At 49.2% G+C, this 24,958-nt stretch overlaps 1 protein-coding gene across 1 annotated transcript; it reads right to left on the bottom strand.

Annotated features, from left to right (window-relative positions):
- Positions 1–2,548: 2,548 nt before the first annotated feature.
- Positions 2,549–16,803, bottom strand: LOC132389530 (oxidized low-density lipoprotein receptor 1-like). The gene is made up of 6 exons (XM_059962004.1): positions 16,729–16,803; positions 10,826–10,939; positions 5,668–5,832; positions 4,423–4,565; positions 3,810–3,874; positions 2,549–2,729 (listed from the first exon to the last, which is right to left on the bottom strand). The coding sequence occupies exons 1-6, from the start codon at positions 16,730–16,732 to the stop codon at positions 2,549–2,551; spliced, it is 672 nt and encodes a 223-aa protein (XP_059817987.1). The 5' UTR covers positions 16,733–16,803.
- Positions 16,804–24,958: the final 8,155 nt, after the last annotated feature.

Genomic DNA, 24,958 nt, shown 5'->3' with positions numbered 1-24,958 from the left:
GACGGGGAGAGGAGTTGGGGAAGGGGGGATAACAGAGATGGCGTGAGGTGTAGGGGACAAGGCAGTAATGGAGACGAGGTGTGTAGAAGGGAAGCTATGACGACAACGGGGGAGGGTGGTGACGTAGAGGATGTACTGTTAGACTGTGGCGAGTTTGGTCGATGGGGAACAAGGGTTGACGACGAGGGGAGTCGGAGGGGAGGAAGGGGCTGAACGGATACAGGGTAGTGTGCAGGCACTGCGGGTGGTGACAGCGACTGGCGGTGTGTACAGGAGCGAGGGGGTCATGGAGATGGTCGAGGGTGATTGGAAAGGACAGACTGACTGGAACCTGGATAGGGGAAGAGGGAGGAACTGACAGAGACGGGGGAGGGGATGAGGAGGAGAAGCAAGAACAACTGACATGTGTAGCGGTGCACAGGAGGGAGGGAGTCATGGAATCTGGTAGGATTTTGGTGAAAGGGAACGGTTCTAATATCGGAGAGGGAGGAGTTGACTAAGACGAAGGGGGTTGCAGTTGAGTAAGTACACGAGTTGGAAATTCGCGTTGCAGTTGGAAAAGACGTCAGAGGGGGCACCATGTTTGGCTCTGCTCGCCCCCTTCTCTTCTGTGACCTCCGTCTCGAAGGCCGATGTAAGAATAATCCTTGAGGTGAGTCAAGGTCGTGACGTTGCGTCCGTATCGTTCAGCGGTGTGTTCATGTTATGCTGCAAGGCGTGTCGGTGTGCCAGTGTCACGATGAGGGGCGCGTTCATGTCCCGTTGAGGGCTGTGTCGGTGTCACGGTGAGGGTTGCGTCTGTGTAGCAGTGACGGCTGTGTCGGTGTCACAGTGAGGGGCGCGTTCATGTCCCGTTGGGGCTGTGTCGGTGTCATGGTGAGGGGTGTTTCTGTGTAGTAGTGAGGGATGTGTCGGTGTCACGGTGAGGGGTGTGTCTGTGTAGTAGTGAGGCCTGCGTGCCTAGTTTACTGCCTAGGTCGAGAGGTCGTTCCCTGAGTTTCTCAATGCAGCGTCAACTGAACATTCGGTCTATTTTCCTCCCAATATGACCTGACAGAGAGTCATCGTATAACGACAAGATGATGAGAGGCATTGATCGTGTGGATAGTCAGAGGCTTTTTTTCCTGGGGCTGAAATGGTTGCCACTAGAGGACACAGGTTTAAAGTGCTGGTGAGTAAGTACAGAGGAGATGTCAGGGGTAAGTTTTTTACTCAGAGAGTGGTGAGTGTGTGTCATGGGCTGTCGCGAACCGTGGTTGAAACGGATTCGATCGGGTTTTTAAGAGAATTTTGGATAGGTACATTGAGTTTAGAAAAATAGTGGGCTATAGTTAAGCTTAGTAATTCTTTTAAGGTAGGACCGTGTTCGGCACAACATTGTGGGCCGAAGGGCCTGCATTGAGCTGTAGGTTTTCTATGTTCCTTTGTTTCTATATTTATTTTCTCTTGCTGATGAACCCGCCTTGCGGATTTGTTGTTGTTCAAACAAACGCGAGGCACTGGTTTATAATGCACACATTTCCCGCTCTCGAAATCTGATTGGAGGCTGTCCCAAGGGGAAAATATAAATATGAGTCTCTGACACCGTCAGTCATCACCTGAGCGAGACTCCTCCATACCATCCCATCTTACACACCCGGAGTCTGACGCTGAGTGAAGTACCCTCACCAACATTACATCACATGTTCGGGGTCCGGCAAGGAGTGGAATTCCCTCCACACTGTCGCAACGTTTTGGAAAAGGAGTGAAGCTCCCTCTCACAGTCGCATAACGCAATTCCAGAGCCAGACGGTGAATGAAACTCCATCCACACAGTCGCATCAGCAAGAACTCGACATCTTTGCGGTGTTTATTAATATTTGAAATTTACATTAATTGTACATTTTTGCTCCGTACTGATGCATCAAAAGAGCAACTTCTAGGCGGTATAAGTTTCAGATAATAAATGAAATAGCAATTCCTGTGGAAAACATCCGATAGGGTGTACAGGACACTTGGCTGTTGGTCTTCACCAGTCACACTGAGTACAGGAGTCGGGAGGTCACGTTGCCGTGGTACAAGAGGCGCACAGACAGAGGGAATGTGGACAAACTTTCACCCAGGGTCGGGTTATCGAGATCCGGAAGGCACGGTATTGAGAGAGTGGAAAGCAGAAAGAGAGAGGGAGAGAGAGATCAGGGAGACGGAGGGTTCAGAGAGAACGGGGAGGGGAGAGAGAGTGTCTGGGGGAGCGAAGGGGAGAGAGGTGTAAGAGGTGTGCAGAGGGAGAAGAGAAAGAGCGAGCGGAGAAAGTTCGAGGAAATAAGGGGAAGTGAGGTGGTAGAGAGAAATGTAGAGGGAGTTGGGAATAGCGGGACGTGGGAATGGCGAGAAAGAAGGGGATAGACGGCGAGAGGGATTTGTCGTTGTCTGGTGGGGAGAATGTGGTTGCAACAAGAGGAAATGGAGTAGGAGGGAAGGGCAGAGAGTTTGGGGCGGGAACTTGATAGGATTTAGGAGTGAGAGAGAAGGGGAGAGAAGGAGGAGAAAATGGGGGTCGTCACTTGATTCATGTCGACGCCACTGGCTGTTGGCAAAGACGCTGGATCTTTTCAGGAATATCCGGGAACACTGGGGCCGACCTCTCACAGATGAATCGCCAGTCACCATCACAAGTGTTACTGCTTCCGCACTGTCTGCAGACGCGCGTTCCGGAGGACGCCTTGAACAGGAGACTCCGGTGCACATTCCTATCCCAGAGGGTTAAACAATTTCAACAGAGACAAATCAGCTTCAGTGGAGGACTCAAGCGGAGTCCGTCCTCAAGCTAATCCCATGAATTCGATCTCTCCTAATTGCCTGTGTGAGTCCCCAAACTCATCCCATTCAACCACTCTCCCCCACGGCAGTGCCAGTACCCAGGCTGACACCGCGTCCCCAATGTCTCCCCACAATCCTGTGACAGTTCCCTAACTAATCGTACTGACCCAAAGTTTCCCCACAGCCCCATATCCCCCAAACTAATCCCACCGAACCGCTTGCTCACCACAGTCCCCTTTCAGTCCACTACGAATCGAACAGGCCCACCCTCCCCTCTCTGATCTGTCTCAGACCCCGAACAAACCCCACGGTCCCACCGTTTCCCCACAGACCTATGGCTGTCCCGAAATGAATCCCACTGTTCCACACTCTTCCCTCAGCCCTGTGTGGTTCCAGGTTCATCTCGTTGCCCCTTCCTCTACCCAAAGCTTCGTGTCTGTCTCCTGACATATCCCACTACACCGCGCTCTCCCCATAGCCTCTGGTCCGCCTCCAGACTTATACCACCGGCACCATCTCTCTCACATCCTTGGCTCAGTACGCAAACTAATTTCGTTAAGCAAGTGTGTTCCATCGTCCTGTATTGGTCCACAAACTAATACAGTTTTCCTACTCTCGCCACTCAGATCTATGTCGTTCACCAAACTATTCCCACTGTTGCTCCCTCTCCTCACAGCCCGGCGATGATCTCCAAAATAATCTCACTGAACCGTGCTGTCCTCAACCACATGCGACAATACAAAACAATCTCTGTCACTGATCTCTCCCCACTGCCCCCTGGCAGTTTTCGAAATATTCCCACTGCAGTGCCCTTCCCCGACAGACGCGTGTCGGCCCCAAAATGTACCCATTGTGCCACCCTACCCTCTGCCACGTACAGACTACAAACAGATCTCAATGCCCCACCCTTTTACGACAAAGCTACTGCACTCCGTAAAGAAATCCCATTTTCTCCCGTCAGGACTATGTCAATAACCAATTTTCACCCCACAGATTAGTTATAATCTCACCCGTTTTCGCACTTTCCAATCCAGTAAACAGGTTTGCTGTCCAGAAGATTGTGGGATACAAAGCTCTGTGAAGTAAAGTTTACTTGATTAATGTCTAGAATCGAAGAATATGTGCGGAGCTTCTCTCAGCTGATTACAACAGCAATCTGGGATGGGTCTGTCTGGAAGGAGCTTCACTCTGTGTCTGACCGGGAAATTGTGTGATGGGACGTCGTGGAGGGAGATTCATTCTGTGTCTGACCCCGGGAGTGTGTGATGGGACGGCGTGGAGGGAGATTCATTCCGTGTCTGACCCCGGGAGTGTGTGATGGGGTGACGTGGAGGGAGATTCACTCTGAGTCTGACCCCTGTCGTGTGTGATGGGACGGTGTAGAGGGAGATTCACTCTGTGTCTGACCCCGGGATTGTGTGATTGGACTGTGTGGAGGGAGATTCACTTTGTGTCCGACCCCGGGAGTGTGTGATGGGACGGTGTGGAGGGAGATTCACTCTGTTTCTGACCCCGGGTGTGTGTGATGGGACGGTGTGGAGGACAATTCACTCTCCTTCTGACCCCGGGAGTGTGTGATGATTCCTGTGTTACTGTGGGATATTCCCGTGCTGTGACACATACCGCTTCATCCCTTGAATTGATTTCCAACAGCCTTGAATCACGGTTTGAACATTCTTGCATCGCTCTGCGGAAAGATGTTTCAAACGTGGAAACGAAATAACACCGGTCTTTATTTGTGATCCAGTCCTTGCAACACGTTTGTTCTGAAAATCAGGGACAAGGGACAGTGACAAAAAGAGTGAATCTCCCATCACACTACCCCGTCACACGCACCAGGCGTGTCACACACCCGGCGCGACACATAGAGGGAAATTCCCTGCACGCTGTCCCATCACGCACACCTGAGGTCAGGCACAGTGTTAATATCCCTCCGCAACGTCACACTGTAAATTAACAAGGATCAGGCCCGGTGAATTTCCCTCCACTCCATCCATCACACACTCCCGGGGTCAAGACACAGAGTGAATAGAACATAGAACATAGAATATTACAGCACAGTACAGGCCGGCCCACAATGTTGTGTCGGCAATTAATCCCTTCCTCCCATATATCCCCCTGCCTTCATTTTCTCCATATTCCTGTCTATTTGTCGCTTAAATTTCACTAGTATATCTGTCTCCACCACTGACTCAGGCAGTGCATTCCACGGACCAACCACTCTCTGTGTAAAAAAAAACTTCCTCTAATATCCCCTTTGAATTTCCCACCCTTTACCTGAAAGCCATGTCCCCTTGTACTGAGCAGTAGTGCCCTGTGCGTTACCGTTCCCTGTGTTAGACACCCGCAAGACCCCACCCATAAAACCTCTGACCCATCCCCCATTCCCGCCATAGCTTCTCATCACATGTGCACTGTGTCAAACACAACATACCCATCATACATACACGGGGTGAGACACAGATTTAAGATCCCTGCACCGTCCGATCACACACTAACACGGCCAGACGCAGACTGAATCTCTCTCTCCACGGACCCATCACACATTCCAGGCGTTAGACGTGGAGTGAAACTCAGTGCACACTATCTTTTATAAATCCCCGGGGTCAGACGAGGAGTCAAGCTTCCGCCTGCATTGTCCCTTCAAACACTCTCTGAGTCAGGAACAGACACTCATTCCAGTGGTCAGACGTGTAGTGAAGTTTCCTGCACAACGTCCTGACACTCTCTTCCGGTGTCAGAATCTAGGTGTTCCGCCTTCCACATCGTCTTATCACACACTGCCGATGTCAAGCACAGCGTGACGCCTCCTCTCTCCATGCCTGCCCTGTGATGGGGAGAGGGTGAAAGAGGGGGATGATGCCTCACCTCTCCTGCTGGTCAATAATTCACAGAAATGGTGACGGAGATCGCTGTGCATTTGCTTAAGGTCGGACAGATTAGAGTTGTGCGCAAAAAGCTTGGATTGAAGGGTTGAGTTTAACTCATGGTAGTTTCGGTGGCAGGTTTCCATAGACTGACGAATCTGTGATACTGAGAGAGATGGTGAGGGATGTTTAGCGTTTACAGTGACAAGTGAGTCAGCGTCACGCTACCGAACGAGTCACAGAGAATGTTGTGTCAGTGTCACGGTGAAGGGTGTCACAGTGAAGGATGTGCTGGTGTCACAGTGAGAGGCGTCGGCGCCACCTTGATGGGTGAGTCTGTGTCATGCTGAGGGGTACATCAATGTCCCGGTGAAGATTTTGTTGACGTTATGTTGAGGGTCTGCGTCAGTATCGTGCGGGGCATGTCCGAGTTGCTGTGAGGGACGTGTCGGTGTCACTGTGATAGGTGTTTCTGTGCCCTGGCGAGAGGTGTACCGGTTCACAATGAAGTGTATCTCGATGTCAAGACGAGGAAAATATCAGGGTGTCAGGGCCTTGTGGTGTCACCGTGGGTGTAATACCTGTGTCATGGTGTGGGGTGTGCTGGTCTCACAGAGAGGGATATGTCTGTGTCACGGTGAGAGAGCCATGTCATGGCCACGGTGTGTGCCAGAGGGTCACGCTGCGCTATTCGGTGTCAGTGTGAATTTCGGTCTCGGTATCGCGGTGAGGGTGTTCCTGTGTCGGGGTGAGGTGTGGGTCTCAGTGAGCGGTGCATCGGTGTTATGTTGAAGGGTGACCTTGTCTCGGCAAGGGGTATGACAGTGACGTGTGAGTCTTTGTCACGGTGCAGTGCAGAGAGGATCATGCTGATCACGGTCAGGGGCATGTCGATATTAGAGAAGGCTACGTTGTGGTCAGTGTGACTGCAACGTGTGTATCACGGCGAAGTTCGTGTCAGTGTTGCGGTTAGGAGTGTATCTGTGTATCGTTGAAGGTCGGGACCGTGCTACGGTGAGAGTGTTGTTGATGTTATGGTGCATGGCGTGTCAGTGTCAGAATGAGTCTTGATTTTCTTACGGTAAGGACCGTGTTTTTATCACGGTTAAAGGTTGCGTCTATGTTACAGAACATAAAACATAGAATAGTACACTACAGTACAGGCCCTCCGGCCCCAAGAACGTTGTGCCGAGGCTTAAACACAGCCTCCCACAGCCACTCCCCCACTTTCAATTCCTCCTTATACCTGTCTAGGAGCCTCTTAATCTTCACTAGTGTATCTGCCTCCACCACTGACTCAGGCAGTGCAGTCCACGCACCTACCACTCGCTGAGTAAAATTCCTTCCTTTGATATACCCCTTGTAATTCCCACCCCATACCTTAAAGCCATGTCTTCTTCTATTGAGCAGTGGTACCCAGGGAAGAGGCGTTGGCTGTCCACTCTATCTATTCCTCTTAATATCATGTATGCCTCAATCATGTCTCCTCTCATCCTCCTTCTCTCTAACGAGTAAAGACCTAGCTCTCTTAATCGCTGGACATATTGCATATTCTGTAAACCGGGCAGCATCCTGCTAAATCTCCTCTATACCCTTTCCAATGCTTCCACATCCTTCCTCTGGTAAGGCGAACAGAAATGGACACAATACTCCAAGTGTGGCCTAACTTGAGTTTTATACAGCTGCATCATTACATCGCGGCTCTTTAACTCAGTTCCTCGACTTATGAAAGCGAACGCCCCAAAAGCTTTCTTAATTACCCTGTCTGTCTATGAGGCAACTTTCAGGGATCTGGGGACATGTCCCCTCCAGATCCCTCTGTTCCTCCACTCTACCAAGCATCCTGCCATTTACGTTGTACTCAACCTCGGAGTTTGTCCTTCCGAAGTGTATCAGCTCACACTTTTCCAGTTCGAGTTCCATCTGCCACTTCTCCGCCAAATTCTGCATCCTATTAATCTAATCTCTGCAACCTCTGATAGTCATCCACACGATCCACAACACCACAATCCTTCGCGTCATCTGAAAACTTGCCAACCCCCACATCCGGGTCGTTAATAAAAGTCACGAAAAACAGTAGTCCGTGAACCGATCATTCTGGGACATCACTAGCCACAGCCGTCCAAGCCAAAGGTACTCCCTCAACAACGACCCTCTGCTTTCTGCAAGCAAACGAATTCTCAATCCACGAACAAACTTCACTGGATCTCATGTCTACTGTCTTACTGAATAAGCCTACCGTGTGGAACCTTATCAAATGTCGTTTGCGGCAAGGTTTGTTAGTTCGGAGTAGAGAGAATGCCAGGCAGGATGTTGGAATGCTCCTCTTGCCGGATGTGGGATTTCAGGGACACCTCCGTGACAACGACACCTGCAAGAAGTGCATCCAGCTGCATCTCATAATAAACCGCGTTAGGGAACTGGAGCATGAGTTAGATGACCTCCAGATCATTTCCGAGAATGAGCAGTTTAAAGATAATAGTAAGCAAGCCAGGAGTAAATGGGTTATCGTCAGTCGAGGGCGGGGAAAAGGGCGGACAGAGGATGGTTCCCTTGTGGCCATTCCCCTCAGCGAGTTGTATACCGGTTTGAATACTGTTGAAGGGGGGGAATGACTTGCCTGGGAATGACAGGCTGTGGCTGCTGGATCTCTGCTACTGAGTCTGGTTCTGCAGTGCAGAAGGGAGGGGGTAGATGAGCAGAGAGATAGTGATAGGGGACTCGATAGTCAGAGGTACAGACAGGAGGTTCTGCAGTCGTGTCAGAAAATCCCGGAAGGTTTGTTTCCTCCCGGGTGCCAGGGTCAGGGATGTCTCTGGGCTCGTGCACAGCATGTTGAAGTGAGAGGATGTGCAGCCAGATGTCATGGTTCACAGCGGTACAAATGACGTAGGAAGAAAGAGTGAGGAGGTCCTGAAGTGTGAGTATCGAGAGTTTGGTATGAAGTTAAAAAGCAGGACCTCGAGGATAGTGATCTCAAGATTGCTTCCTGTGCCACGTGCCAGTGAAGGTAAGTGTAGGATGCACTGGAGAATGAACACGTGGTTGTGGACCTGTTGTAGGGGTCAGGGTTTCAGATTCTTGGATATTTGGGACCTCTTCTGGACAGGTGGTACTTCTACAAGAGAAACTGTTTACACCTGAACTACCAGTATCCTTGCAGGGATGTTTGCTAGTGTTACTGGGGAATGTTTAAACTGGATTTGCAAGGGTTTGGGAACCAGAGTGTAAGAGCAGATAGTGGAACGGGGGTGAAAATATATGATGCTAAAAGCTCGAGCAAAGTCAGAAATAGAAGGGTTGTGTGTGGTGGTAATAATCTTCTGTGGTGTGTCTATTTCAATGCGAGGACTGCAAGCCAAACAAGTCTTGAGGCAAATCAGCGTAGATATATCCCCATGACCTGACAGATTACTCCGTCGGACCTTGAAAGAGAGCAGTGTTGAAATTGCCGGGGCCCTGGCAGATATATTTAAAATGTCGGTATCTACGGGTGAGGTACCAGAGGATGGGAGGGTAGCTCATTTTACTCCGTTGTTTAAGTAAAATCCTCTAAATGTAATCCGGGAAATTATAGGCCGTTATGTTTGACGTCAGTAGCAGGTAACTTATTGGAGGAATATTAAGATTAATATTAAACTGACGTGGTAGATCATAATTAACGAATCTAATAGATTCTCTAATATTTCTCTAATATCTCTAATAATCTCTAATATTTTTCGAGAAAATTACCAGGAATCTGGATGAAGGGAAGGCAGTGGAGTAAAGCCTTTGACAAGATCCCTCATGGGAGGTTAGTTAGGAAGATTCACTCCCTAGGTAGACATGGTGAGATAGTAAATTGGATTATACTTTGGCTCAATCAGAGAAGCCAGAGTGTGGTAGTGGAGGATTGCTTCCCTGAGTGGAGGCCTGTGAATAGTGGTATGCCACAGGAATCAGTGCAGGATCCATTGTTATTTGACATCTATATCAATGATCCGGATGATAATTTGGTGAAATGGATAAGCAAATTTTCTGATGATACAAAGTTTGGAGGTGTACTAGAAGGTGAACAAGATTTTGCAAACTTGCCGAGCGATTTGGATCAGCTGGAAAATGAGATGACAAATGGAAGATGGAGTTTAATGCAGACAGGTGTGAGGTATTGCACTTTGGAAGGATAAACTAATGTAGAACATACAAGGTAGGGCACTGAGGAGTGCAGTAGATCAGCGGGATCTGTGAATACAGATACATAATTCCTAATTCCTAATACATAATACATAATAAAAGTGGCGTCACAGGTAGGCAGTGTCGTAAAAGGAGCTTTTGGCACATTGGCCTTTAGAATTTCAAAATACTGAATCTAAGAGTTGGAATGTGACGGGGAGGTCGCATAAAATATTGGTGAGACCGAATATGGAGTATTGTGTGCAGTTTTGATTACCTCGTTAGAGGAAAGATATTAATACGTTTGAAAGAGTGCAGCGAAGGTTTGGAAGAATGTTGCCGGGAATTGAGAAACAGAGTTACAGAGAAAGGTTTCATAAGTTAGGACTTTATTCCATAGAGCGTAAAAAATTGAGGGAAATTTGATAGAGGTATATGAAATTATTTTCGGTATAGAAAGAGTGAATGCAAGCAGGCATTTTCCATCGTTTAGGGGAGAGAAATAAAAACAGAAGACATGGTTTAAGAGCGAAGGGCGAAAAGTTTAAAGCGAACATTGGGGGGAGGGCTTATTCACACAGAGAGGAGTGGGAGCGTTGAATGAGCTGTCATTTGAATTGGTGAATGCAGGCTCACATTTATCACATATGTAAAAGAACGGACATGTACATGGATGAGAGGGGTATGCAGTGATATGATCTACGTTCAGGTCAGTGGAACGGTGCAGTAAAAATGGTTCGGCATAGACAAGAAGGGACATGAAGCCTGTTTCTGTGCTGTAATGTTCTCTGGTTCTGTGATTGCCAGTTCTGTGTCGGTATCACGTTGAGCTCTGTGTTGGTGAGGCATGTGTCGTAGTCATTGTAAGCGGCCCGTCAGTACCGCATTGAGGGGTGTCTTCGTATCAGAGTGAAGGGTGTTTCTGGTTAATGTTGGGAATGTGTCGCTGTAACAGTGGCAATTTTTATTCTCTGCGGTTCGGTCTTTCCGGCTGGTGTTAAACTCACCATGAATCCTCCAGCAGATACCCGTGATAATGAGGGTCGCTGTTAAAACGTAGATTAGCCGTATGCTTGAGCCGGATCTGTCTCTCCTTGTGGGTCGTTCACTGTCAATGTCGTCTGTGAAAGAAATGGTTCTGCAGCATTGTTAATCGTCATTTTCCCTGATATAATCCAGTGCTGCTCTTCACACTCTCAGAGTTCAAATCAGTCTCTCCCCTCCTGAATAGCAGTGAACGTAAATCACGGAAAAGAACAGGCCCATCGACTGTAATTTTGTACTATTCCAGTGAAATCCTTTCGGCCTACATTATGTCCATCTGCCTCCGATGCCTGTACATACTCCTGCCTTTCACCGCTCCAGACGAATACACCGTCTGTCTGGTCTCCCTGTATATCTCATAATGATATAGACCTGTATCTCCTCTTACCTCAGTCTCCGCCACTCTAGACTAATACACCGTCTGTCTGGTCTCCCTGTATCTCGAGACTAATACACCAGTTGCCTCGTTTACCCCTCTCTCGTAATGATACAGACCTGTATCAGTCTCCCCACAGACTCCACCGCTCTAGTGGATTGCATAGTTGGTCTGGTCTATCTGCTTATAGATTATACTGTCTATTCCAGGCAGCGTCCCGGTGTATTTCTTCTGCATTCTCTCCGAAGACCCCCACACTCTTCCCGTAACCGGGGAACAGACCCCAATGTATATACTCGGAACCGTTAATCTCTGTCCCAATTCGTATCTGTCATTTCGCTCGTTTCCCCGGCTCTCCTCAGTATTCACAATGTGTGTATCCCAACAGTGTACACTGAAGTCGCCCTCTCCCTCAACACTTCCCACCGTTTACGGTCCGGGCCTTTCCTTTGGCGACGGAGTTGAAATGGCACTTGTGCTTCAAATTACCCGATATACCTTTGCAGAATAATGGCCTCTCCGAATCCACCTATTGCAGAGGAATTTGGCCACAAGTATATTCTTTTCTGGCTGTTTAACCCTGTTCAGCCTCCTGACTGTACGGTCCTACACAGTCCTACACGGTGGGTCTAACTACTTCCCAATATACCTTCCTCATCACCCCCTCAGCTGCCCCAAAGACCCGGACTTCATTCAGTTCCAACTCCAGCTCCTTAGCCCCGAGAGTTAGAAGCGGCATCCGAATGCACTTCTCACAGGTGAAGTCTTCAGAGACACAGGAGATTTGCCTGCCGTCCCGTGTCCGACAAAAAGAGTTTTCAAAGCTCCGGCCAGACATTGCCTACTGCTTCAACGGTCCGATTATTAGGAAGGAAACAATAATTAAATTGAAAGAAAAATATAAACAGTTCTGTGCCTTCTCTCACCCTGAACGCTTCACCTTGAAGTTTGAAAGAACGAAAGCCACCAATCCCCACAATAACACTGCCCACTCCCGTAATGGCCTTTCCTCTTGCACCGGCCATATATTTATTTGCCCTTGCTAATGATTCCCGGAATCTGAGCAGTTGCTGTTTAAACGCAGATTCTTTCTCTAATCGCTGCTTTTCATGGCCACTCGCAGAGCCGTGTGAATGGCATTGACCTGGCTCCTGATCTCTGTTTGGAGACACCGAAATCACCTGAATCTCTGACTCGGACTCAGAGAGAGGGTCACTCCCTACCATCCCATCCCCCTCACTGAGTCAGACACCGAAATCAGCTGACTCTCTGACTCGGACTCAGAGAGAGGGTCACTCCCTACCATCCCATCTCCCTCACTGAGTCAGACACCGAAATCAGCTGACTCTCTGACTCGGACTCGGAGGGAGGGTCACTCCTTACCATCCCATCTCCCTCACTGAGTCAGACACCGAAATCAGCTGACTCTCTGACTCGGACTCAGGGGGAGGGTCTCTCCTTACCATCCCATCTCCCTCACTGAGTCAGACACCGAAATCACCTGAATCTCTGACTCGGACTCAGAGAGAGGGTCACTCCCTACCATCCCATCTCCCTCGCTGTCAGACACCGAAATCAGCTGACTCTCTGACTCGGAATCAGGGGGAGGGTCACTCCCTACCATCCCATCTCCCTCACTGAGTCAGACACCTAAATCACCTGAATCTCTGACTCGGACTCAGAGGGAGGGTCACTTCCTACCATCCCATCTCCCTCACGGAGTCTGACACCGAAATCAGCTGACTCTCTGACTCGGACTCAGAGAGAGGGTCAATCCCTACCATCCCATCTCCCTCACTGAGTCAGACACCGAAATCACCTGTCTCTCTGTTTCGGACTCAGAGAGAGGGTCACTCCCTACCATCCCATCTCCCTCGCTGAGTCAGACACCGAAATCAGCTGACTCTCTGACTCGGACTCAGACAGAGGGTCACTCCCTACCATCCCATCTCCCTCACTGAGTCAGACACCTAAATCACCTGAATCTCTGACTCGGACTCAGAGAGAGGGTCACTCCCTACCATCCCATCTCCCTCGCTGTCAGACACCGAAATCAGCTGACTCTCTGACTCGGAATCAGGGGGAGGGTCACTCCCTACCATCCCATCTCCCTCACTGAGTCAGACACCTAAATCACCTGAATCTCTGACTCGGACTCAGAGGGAGGGTCACTTCCTACCATCCCATCTCCCTCACGGAGTCTGACACCGAAATCAGCTGACTCTCTGACTCGGACTCAGAGAGAGGGTCAATCCCTACCATCCCATCTCCCTCACTGAGTCAGACACCGAAATCACCTGTCTCTCTGTTTCGGACTCAGAGAGAGGGTCACTCCCTACCATCCCATCTCCCTCGCTGAGTCAGACACCGAAATCAGCTGACTCTCTGACTCGGACTCAGACAGAGGGTCACTCCCTACCATCCCATCTCCCTCACTGAGTCAGACACCTAAATCACCTGAATCTCTGACTCGGACTCAGAGGGAGGGTCACTCCCTACCATCCCATCTCCCTCACTGAGTCAGACACCGAAATCACCTGCCCCTCTGACTCGGACTCAGAGAGAGGCTCACTCCCTACCATCCCATCTCCCTCACTGGGTCAGACACCGAGTGAGGCCTCCCCCACAACGATCCAGTACAAAATTCCCTGGTTCAGCATGCAGTGAAGATCTCTCCACATTGTGCAATCACACCCGTGTACAGACACAGAGAGAAGCTCCATCTTTCTCGTCCCAAATACATTCCGGGCGTCAGTCAATAAATGAAGCTCACTACACAGCGCCCTATCATACACACACTCGGAGTGAGACACTGAGTAATTCTCCCTCCACACCATCTCATCACACACTGCCAGGGTTCAGCCACAGAGGGGAGCTCCGTACACACTCTCTCGTATTACCCTCTTGGGATCAGACATTTTGTGCAGTCCGCCCCTTTCCCCCTGCTCCACCTAGGCTCACGCTACCGGATTTCAGAAAATAAAATGCCGAAGCTCCCTCCCCTCTCACCATCGCCAGCACTTCGGCGTTCCGACAGATGGTGTGTTTGTGTGTGTGTGTGTGTGTGACAGAGAGAGAGAGAGAGAGAGAGAGAGAGAGAGAGAGAGAGAGAGAGAGAGAGAGAGAGAGAGAGAGAGAGAGAGAGAGAGAGAGAGAGAGAGAGAGAGCGAGAGAGAGAGAGAGAGAGAGAGAGAGAGAGAGAGAGAGAGAGAGAGAGAGAGAGAGAGAGGATGCGAGGTGTTGAAACAGAGGCCGGAATGGGTGGACAGCGCTTTGCTGGGAAGAGGGAAGAGGGGATGAGATTACAGCCACTGCAGGAAATTGGAGTGGAACCACATGATCGGATCAACCGCACAGAGCACTGGAGAGTTTGAGAAGAGAGAGGTCGATATTCGGGTGGAAAGAGGGAGGAGTGACAACAGACCTTAACCCTCCCAGTCCCTCATCAATCTTCGCTCTGAAGACAGAGCAGGAGAGGTGTTGTCGAGTGGGTCCTGGAGGCATGGAGCGGTGCATTGGAGGGATGTGATAACGAAAACGGGCTGGGTTGCAGGAGAGGGCTATGTGCCGCATGCGCGGAAGGATAAGGAGGTTGGTTCGTTACGCAGAAATGGAGGTTTGTCAGCGAGGAGACAGCCAGTAGAGACGGGGAGGTGTGCGGCAGTATTATGACGTAGGCCGTGACGGTGTATCAGTGTCACGATGAAGGACGTGTCGGTGTCACGGTAAGGGGTGTGTCGTTGCTGAGGTGACGCGTGTGTTAGTCCTTTGGCAGACTTTTAGCACACTAAAATCCCTCTCTCCTTTAGCACTTCCCACTATGCACTGCATAGGTCGTTCCATTCTACACTGAGATTACACTGCGCTTGGGTTTCAAATTCCCAAAATCACCTTTACCAGACAAAAAACAACTTGGCCAAATCCACACTTTCCAGATTCATTCTGATCGGAGGTAAATTTCGCCATTCTTCAATTTAGAATCCAAACCCGAGGACCGGACCAATCCCTTTTCATAACCTCCTTGAAATGAATGGCAATTTGATCACCAGATTAAAGGCGTTCCCTTGCACAAACCTCTGACACCTGGCTTGTCTCATTCCACAGTAGGAGAGGATGTATTGCTCTCTCTCCCTCTCTCGTTGGGAATTCTCCGAACTGATTAAGGAATCTTCCCTGAACAATTTGGCAAACTCTCTCCCACTGGTCTTTTTGCAATTTGGGACTCAGTTAACACGTGGAAAGCTGAAATTTCCCGATATTAGAATCTTATACTTCAGCAACAGTCTGAGATCTTTCTACAGGTTTGTTTATCCTAATCCAGCAGAATGTTGTCTGGACTGCAATGTCGCCGCATGATCACGGCCATACATTTCTTATTCCTCTTTTCCACCGATAAAGCCTCACCTAGTCGAGTTCTCTTGTCTGTTCTGACTGTACACTGCGTGACATATTCTCTGCTCAGTAATGTCACCCCTTCTCCTGTAAATCCTTCCGCTTTCTCACGTCTGAAAATAGGGAACCCCGAAATTACGCGCTGTTCCGCTTTCTCCTCTTGCAACCACGTCACAGTCATGGCCGGAATATCATATCTCAGTGTGTGGATTCATGCCCTGAGCAGCTCAGCTGCCTTTCTTTAAAGCTCGTGCTTTGAAATAACCCTTTGATCCCCGTCTCTGTCTGAGTTCTTTACAACATCCGTCTCCACACCAACTCCGCTATCTGCTCTGGAACACCTAATCCCATCCCCCTGCTACTCGTGTTCAACAATTCACCCGAAAGCTCTCATGCCCAGTACTGACAAACAATCAGCTCCCCTCCAGTTTATGTGCAAACTGTCCTCCATCTCTTTTGTACAGATCCCACCTTCCTTTAATAAATACACAGTTATGACATATTTTGAAACCCTCTCACATACGTCGACACTTGAGCCACGTGCTAATCTGTAGGGTCTTCCTGTACCTGGGCTCACGGGGACGGGCAGTTGTCCTGTCCTTTAATTTAATTGGTAAATCCCTGATCTCAGTTTGGAAATCCACAACTTTATTTATACCGATGTCCTTGGAACCGGTATGGACCAGGACCTGGGGCTGCTCACTCACACATTTAAGAATCATAAAGAAGGAATAGTGTTCTGAGGGAAGAGGAAGGATGGGGGGATAACTGGAGGCCACAGAAAGGTCGTTCTGATTGCAGCTTTTGGAGCAGAACTTGTGATTTACCATTTTTCTTGCTCGCTACCTCTGATCGGAGTCTTTTTAAACACCGAAATCCACTGACCCATAACGATGAGTCAGAGACAGAGCGAGATACCCTCCGTACAACACCATCACACAGGCCTGGAAACATACACAGAGTGACGCTCCCTGCGCAACAATCCATCACACTCTCCCCGGGTGAGACACGTGAAGTAACTCCCGCACCATCGCAGCACACTCGACTGGAGTCAGTAAAAGTGCGCAACCCTCTCCCTCCTCCGTTCTCCCCACTCACCCATAACAAGCCTTTCGGCTTTCCGGTGGTGTCGAATTGTGTGTGTGTCTCTAGGAGATGGTGTGACCAGTTGGTGTGCTGCGGCAAGAGGAAGGAAGGGGAGGAGAAAGGACGCCAGGGAAAGGGTGTTACAATTGCAGATTCTGACGCAAGTGGTGTGAAACTACATGACCAGCCTGTGCATACAGAGTGTGGAGAAGCTCACAAGATATTGTGGAAAGGGGGAGGTGTAATATTAAAAGTCATCTTTCCTTCATACTCCCCACAATCGCCTGAGACACAGAGAGAGGCGAGAGTACGGAGCTGGGGGGAGGTGTCGTAGATAGGGAGTGTTTAGCAGTTGGAGTGTATCACGAAGACGGGGAGGGGCGTAGGGAACGCACGGGATGATGGAGAAAGCGCAATGTGCAGGAAAGTCACTGGGTTACAGAGACGGGATTGTTTGTAAACGAGGGATGGATGACGGAGACGGGTGTGGTGAAGTGGAGACAGTGTGTCACGGTAAAGGGTACAGAGGAGATAGGGTAGTTAAGAAAGCTTAATGGGTGTTAGCTTTCATAAGTGGGGGACAGAATTTAGGAGTCGCGAGGCAATGATGCAGCTGGATAAATATCTGGTACGGCCACTCTTGGAGGACTGTGTCCAGTTCTGGTTGCCTCACTATAGGAGGGATGTGAAATCATTGGAAAGGGTACAGAGGAGAATTACAAGGATGCTGCCTGATTTAGAGAGTATGCACTATGATCAGAGATTAAGGGAGCTAGGGCTTTACTGTTTGGAGAGATGGAGGATGAAAGATGACATGTTAGAGGTGTACAGAATATTAAGAGGAATAAACAGAGTGGACAGCCAGTGCCTCTTCCCCATGACATCACTGCTCAGTAGACGAAGACATGGATTTATGGTAACGGGAGGGAAGTTCAAGGGGGATATTAGAGAAAGGTTTTCCACTCAGAGAGTGGTTGGTGCGTGGAATGCACTGCCTGAGTCGGTGGTGGAGGCAGCTACACCAGTGAAGTTTTTGAGACTTCAAGACATGTATATGGAGAAATTTAAGGTGAGGAGTTATATGGGACACAGTGTTTGAGGGTCGACACGACATTGTGGGCGAAATGTCTGTAATGTGCTCTACTATTCTATGTTCTATGTAACTGGGAGTTGTGTAGGAAAGGTTGTGTTTGACGGAGTTGAAGAGGTGTTTTGGAGAGGGAGGGTGTTATATTTACGGGGAAGAGTGTTTTAGAGTTACAGTGCTGGGCGTGACTTGTCGCCTCACGACAGGAAGGATATCCAGATAGAATTCATAGTTAGACTCTTGGCTGTGTGGAGGATCAGAGAGATCTGCGGACTCTGTGTTTGAGAAAGCGAATGCTGTATTGGCCTTTAACAATTGTGGGACTGAATTCGGGAGCCGGGAGGTAATGTTACAGCTTTATAGGACCCTGGGCAGAACACACTTGGAGTACTGTGCTCAGGTCTTGTCGACTCACTACAGGAAGGAATTGGAAGCCATCGAAAGGGTGCAGAGGAGATTTATAAGGATGTTGCATGGATTGGGGAGCATGCCTTATGAGAATAGGTTGAGTGAACTCCGCCTTTTCTCCTTGGAGCGACGGATGATGAGAGGTGACCTGATAGAGGTGTACAAGATAATGAGAGGCATTGATCGTACGGATAGTCAGCGACATTTTCCCAGAGCAGAAATGTTTGACACAAGAGGACACAGATTAATGTGCTAGGTAGTAGGTACAGAGGATTTTTTACTCAGAGTGTGGTGGCTGCGTGGAATGGGCTGCCAGCATTGGTGGTGAAGGCAGATACGAAAGCGTCTTTTAAAAGATTTTTAGATATGGAGCTGAGAAACATAGAGTGCGATAGGTAGTCCTAGTCATTTCTAGGTTAGGGACATGTTCGGCAAAAAATTGTGGGCTGAAGGGTCAGTATTGTGCTGTACGTTTTCTATATTTCTATCTACATGGATATTCATGTATAGTTGAATGACGATTTATCTTGGATTGCAGAGAAACCGTCTCTTATGCACAGGTCGCAACTTCCATGGAAGAGACCTCAAAGATCCAGCAGTGGAGTTCCTCATTCCTACTCCAACACCTTAGTCACGTGTTAATCTGGATTATCCTCCCTTGCCTTCTGAGCCACAGAACTGATCTCATTGCCAGAGTCCTGACCTGTGAGACATATTTCTAAACGTACATCTGCACCGCTCTCCTCCCACGCAGAACTATGAAAAGTGGTTTACGTGTTATTGAGGAGATTGCCCACAGCAGGCACTCTGCACCGGGCCTGGCTTTCAAACAGGTTTCATCCTCCTGGCTGTCACCCAGTTTACTGTGAACCGCACATTGGGTCAGACTAACTCCCATACGTCCCCTCTATCAGCTCCTCGCTTTAACGAATGATCCCGAGATCATCCCGTTCCAGTTCCAGATCCTTAACGGGGAGGGTTCGACTCTGCATCTGGATGCCCTTCTCACAGATAAAGTCGTCAGAGACACGGGAGGTCTCCATTTCGTGCACGTCTTTCAAGCGGAGCATTCAACTGTCCTGCCATGCATGACTTCTGCTCTAACAGTACCATTATAAAGAAGGAAACAATCACTGTATTGAAAACGAACCTACCACCCTGTCTTATCTTTACTTTTCCTTGCTAATGAGACCGTTTCGTTGATTGGTTGTTGGTGAAACAAATGCGAGGGGCTGCTTTTGAAAGCACACATTCATCCAGCTCCCAAAAACTGACGGGAAGCTGTCCCAACGGCTCCCTTCACACCACAGCATTACACAATCCCAGGATCAGACACAGAGTGAATCTCCCTTCACACCGTTCCATCACACAACCCAGGGTTCAGACACAGAGTGAATCTCCCTCCACTCTGCTCCATCACACTCTCCCGGGGGCAGACACAGAGTGAATCTCCTCCCACACAGTTCCATCACACATTCCAGGGGTCAGACACAGAGTGAATCTTCCTCCACACCAACCCATAACACACTCCCGGGGTCAGACACAGAGTGAATCTCCCTCCACACCGTCCCTACACACACTCCCGGGGTCAGACGTAGAGTGAATCTCCCTCAACACCGTCCCATCACACACTCACAGGGTCAGACGCAGAGTGAATCTCCCTCCAGACCGTCCCATCACACCCTCCTGGGGACAGACACTGAGTGAAACTCCCTCCACACAGTCCAATCACATACTCCCGGGGTCAAGCACGGAGTGAATCTCCCTCCACACCGTCCCATCACACCACCCATAGTTAGGCACAGGCTGAGGCTCCCTCCACACTCCAACATCACATTCTCACTGGTACAGACACAGAGTGAAACCTCTTCTTCCTAGTCTCGTTACGCACTCGCGGTTCAGACATTTCGTGCCGTTCCCCTCCACCCATTCATTTCGAGAGGACTGGAATGTACAAAAGAGGATGTAATTTTAAGCCCTAATACGATACTGTGAGGCCACAGTTGCAGCATTGTGAGCAGGTTTTGATCCCTTATCGAACAAAGTATGTGCTCCTATTGGAAAGGTTTCAAATCAGATTCACGAACACGTTTCCAGGATTGGACGGATTGTCATATGATTTGCGGTTTGATGCTCTGGGGACTGTATCGGCTGGAATTCAGTAGAATGTGGGGTCACCTTATTGAAAGCGCTCCGATGATGAAACGCCATGACAGAGTGGATGTGGGAAGATTTTTTTCCTGTTTTAGGGTAGTCTAGGACCAGAAGACACAGATTAGAATAGAGGACATATTTTATAATAGAGATGAGGCGGATTTACTTCGCCAGAGAGCGGTAAATCTGCGGATTCCAAAGCGAAGGCAGCGGTGGAGGCCGAGACATTGGGAACCTTCAGGCAAGAGTTTGAAAGATTCTTCATTATTCAAGGCCTGAAGGAGTAGCGGGAGAAGGCGGGAGACTGGAGCTGAGAGGAGAATGGTTCAGCCATGATGAAATGGCGAGCAGACCCGATATCCTAATTGTGCTCCTATGTCGAGTGGGTTTAATTGAATTTCCTGGGTTACTGTGTGTCAGCAACTCAGAGGATTTATAGTGGGCCAAACATGTTCACGCTCAGTTGTCTACCTGTTATTGTGCGGGGTGGCCACAAGATGTCTCTGCGTTGGCTCTGGTTGTTCAAACCCTTTCATCTTCCTGTCTGTCAACCAGTTTCCAGCATCCTACTCCGTGAGTGTAAATACCTCTCAGTGTGATCTCCGTATCACCCCCGCATCATCCAGAATAATTCCGAGTTCATCCAGTTCTAGTTCTAACTCTGTAACGCGGAGTGTGAGAAGGGGCAGCTGGATGACCTTCTGACAGGTGAAGTTGTCGGGGTCTCTGGAGTTCTTCCTGCCTTCCCACATCTCGCAAGAGGAGAATTCAACTCTCCTGCCTGCCATGACTACTGCTCTGACTGTGCGATGATAAAGAAATAAACATTAATTAATCTGAAAACAAATCAACAGCCGCTTTTTATTGAACCTTCTATCACCCAATCTGCTCGTATTTAAAGATTCAATGAGATAAACCCTTTAACTTTCACACAAATCCAATATACCGCCAATCTTCCCGTGGTCAGACACTGAGTGAATATCCCTCCGCACCGTCCCATCACACACTCCCGGAGTCTGATAGAGAGTGAATCTCCCTCCACACCGTCCAAACACACACCCCCGGGGTCAGACGTAGTGTGAATCTCCCTCAACACCGTCCCATCACACACTCACAGGGTTAGACACAGTGTGAATCTCTCTCCCCACCGTCCCATCGCACCACCCATGGTTAGACACCGGCTGAGGCTCCCTCCACACTCCAACATCGCATTCTCCCTGGTACAGACACAGAGTGAAACCTCTTCTTCCTTGTCTCGTTAGGCACTCGCGGTTCAGACATTTCGTGCCGTTCCCCTCCACCCATTCAATTCGAGAGGACTGGAATGTACAAAAAGGATGTAATTTTAAGCCCTAATACGATACTGTGAGGCCACAGTTGCAGCATTGTGAGCAGGTTTTGATCCCTTATCGAACAAAGTATGTGCTCCTATTGGAAAGGTTTCAAATCAGATTCACGAACACGTTTCCAGGATTGGACGGATTGTCATATGATGCGGTTTGATGCTCTGGGGACTGTACCGGCTGGAATTCAGTAGAACGTTGGGTCACCTTATTCAAAGCGCTCCGATGGTGAATTGCCATGACAGTGTGGATGTGGAAAGATTTTGGTCCTGTTTCAGGGTAGTCTAGGATTAGAAGACACAGCTTAGAATAGATGACATCTTTTATAATAGAGATGAGGCGGATTTCCTTCGCCAGGGAGCGGTGAATCTGGGGAATCCAAAGCGCAGGCAGCGGTGGAGGCCGATCCATTCGGAACCTTAAAGCGAGAGTTTGTAAGATTCTTCATTATTCAAGACCTGAAGGGGTAGCGGGAGAAGGCGGGAGACTGGAGCTGAGAGGAGAATGGATCAGCCATGATGAAATGGCGAGCAGTCCCGATGTCCTAATTCTGCTCCTATGTCGTGTGGGTTTAATAGAAGTTCCTGGGTTACTGTGTGTCAGCAACTCAAATGATTTATCGTGGGCCATACACGTTCACGCTCTGTTGTCTACCTGTCATTGTGCGGGTTGGCCACAAGATGTCTCTGCTGTGGCTCTGGTTGTTTAACCCATTTCGTCTTCCTGTCTGTCACCCAGTTTCCAGTATCCTTCTCCATGAGTTTAAATACCTCTCTATATGACCTCCGTATCACCCCCGCAGCTTCCTGAATGATCCCGAGATCTGCTAGTTCCAGTTCAAACTCTGAAACGCAGACTGTGAGAGGGGGCAGCTGGATGACCTTCTGACAGGTGAAGTTGTCGGGGACTCTGGAGGTCTCCCTGCCTTCACACATCTCGCAAGAGGAGAATTCAACTCAACTGCCTGCCATTACTACTGCTCTGACTGTGCGATTATAAAGAAGTAAACATTAATTAATCTGAAAACAAATCAACAGCCGCTTTTTTTTGAACCTTAAATCACCCAATCTTCTCCTATATAAAGATTCAAAGAGATAAACCCTCTAACTTGCACCCAAATGCAATTTACCGCCAATTTTCCCGTGGTCAGACACTGAGTGAAACTCCCTCCGCACCGTCCCATCACACACTCCCGGGGTCAGACACAGAGTGAATCTCCCTCCGCACCATCCCATCACACACTCCCGGGGTCAGACACTGAGTGAAACTCCCTACACACCGTCCCATCACACACTCCCGGGGTCGGACACAGAGTGAATCTCCCTCCACAGCGTCCCGTCGCACACACCCGGGTTCAGACATAGAGTGAATCTACCTCCACACCGTCCCACAACACATTCTCTGTGTCAAACACAGAGTAAATCTCCCTCCACTCCGTCCCAGCACACACTCCCGTGGTCAGACACGGAGTGAAACTCTCTCATCAGCGTCGCATCACACACTCCCGGGGTCAGACAGAGGGAATCTCCCTCAACACCGTCCCATCACACACTCCCGGGGTCAGACACTGAGTGAAACTCCCTACACACCGTCCCATCACACACTCCCGGGGTCGGACACAGAGTGTATCTCCCTCCACACCGTCCCATCACACCACCCATTATTACACAGGCTGAGGCTCCCTCCGCACTCCAGCATCACATTCTCCCTGGTACAGACACAGAGTGAAACCTCTTCTTCTTTGTCTCGTTACGCACTCGCTGTTCAGACATTTTGTGCCGTTCCCCTCCACCCATTCAATTCCAGAGGACTGGAATGTACAAAAGAGGATGTAATTTTTATCCCTAATACGGAACTATGAGGCCACAGTTGCAGCATTGTGAGCAGGTTTTGATCCCTTATCGGAACAAGTACGTGCTCCTATTGAAAGGGTTCAAATCAGATTCACGAACAGGTTTTCAGGATTTGCCGGATTGTCATATGATGCTCTGGGGACTGTACCGGCTGGAATTCAGTAGAATGTGTCGTCACCTTATTGAAAGCGCTCCGATGGTGAAATGCCATGACAGTGTGGATGTGGAAAGATTTTTGTCCTGTTTTAGGGTAGTCTAAGACCTGAAGACACAGATTAGAATAGAGGACTTCTTTTATAATAGAGATGAAGCGGATTTCCTTCTCCAGGGAGCGCTAAATCTGCGGAATCCAAAGCGCAGGCAGCGGTGGAGGCCGAGACATTCGGAATCCTAAGACAAGAGTTTGAAAGATTCCTCATTATTCAAGACCTGAAGGGGTAGCGGGAGAAGGCGGGGGACAGGAGCTGAGAGGAGTATGGATCAGCCATGATGAAATGGCAAGCAGTCCCGATGTCCTAATTCTGCTCCTATGTCGTGTGGGTTTAATAGAAGTTCCTGGGTTACTGTGTGTCAGCAAGTCAAAGGGTTTATAGTGGGCCAAACACGGTCACGCTCTGTTGTCCTCCTGTTATTGTGCGGGTTGGCCACAATATATCTCTGCTGTGGCTCGGGATGTTTAACCCCTTTCGTCTTCCTGTCTGTCAGCCAGTTTCCAGTATCTTTCTCCATGAGAGTAAATACCTCTCTATATGACCTCCGTATCACCCCCGCAGCTTCCGGAATGAGCCCGAGTTCTGCCAGTTCCAGTTCAAACTCTGAAACGCAGACCTTGAGCAGGGGCAGCCGGATGACCTTCTGACAGGTGAAGTTGTCGGGGACTCTGGAGGTCCCCCTGCCTTCACACATCTCGCAAGAGGAGAATTCAACTCTCCTGCCTGCCATTACTGCTGCTCTGACTGTGCGATTATAAAGAAATAAACTTTAATTAATCTGAAAACAAATCAACAGCCGCTTTTTTTGAACCTTAAATCACCCAATCTTCTCCTATATAAAGATTCAAAGAGATAAACCCTCTAACTTGCACCCAAATGCAATTTACCGCCAATTTTGCCGTGGTCAGACACTGAGTGAAACTCCCTACACACCGTCCCGTCACACCCTCCCGTGCTCAGAAACAGAGTGAATCTCCCTCCACACCGTCCCACCACACTATCCCGGGGTCAGAGACAGTGTGAATCTCCCTCCACACCGACCCATCACAAACTCCCGGGGTAAGACAGAGAGTGAATCTCCATCCGCACCGTCCCATCACACATGCCCGTGGACGAACACAGAGTGATTCTCCCTCCACACCGTTCCAACACATTCCCGAGATCAGACATGCCATGAAACTATCT

Source organism: Hypanus sabinus, unplaced genomic scaffold (assembly GCF_030144855.1).
Source record: "Hypanus sabinus isolate sHypSab1 unplaced genomic scaffold, sHypSab1.hap1 scaffold_591, whole genome shotgun sequence".
Lineage (NCBI taxonomy): Eukaryota > Metazoa > Chordata > Chondrichthyes > Myliobatiformes > Dasyatidae > Hypanus > Hypanus sabinus.
Note: the sequence above shows the minus strand (reverse complement) of the source record. Positions and strands in the feature narration are given on the sequence as shown.

What these genes read in the sequence shown, in the direction of transcription:
- LOC132389530 (XM_059962004.1), bottom strand. An exon ending in ATTATTGACCAGCAGGAGAG is followed by an intron (nt 4,566 to 5,667) that starts GTGAGGCATCAT and finishes CCTGATTTTCAG; the next exon opens with AACAAACGTGTTGCAAGGAC. An exon ending in ATTGGAAAGTGCGAAAACGG is followed by an intron (nt 2,730 to 3,809) that starts GTGAGATTATAA and finishes CCTCTGGGATAG; the next exon opens with GAATGTGCACCGGAGTCTCC.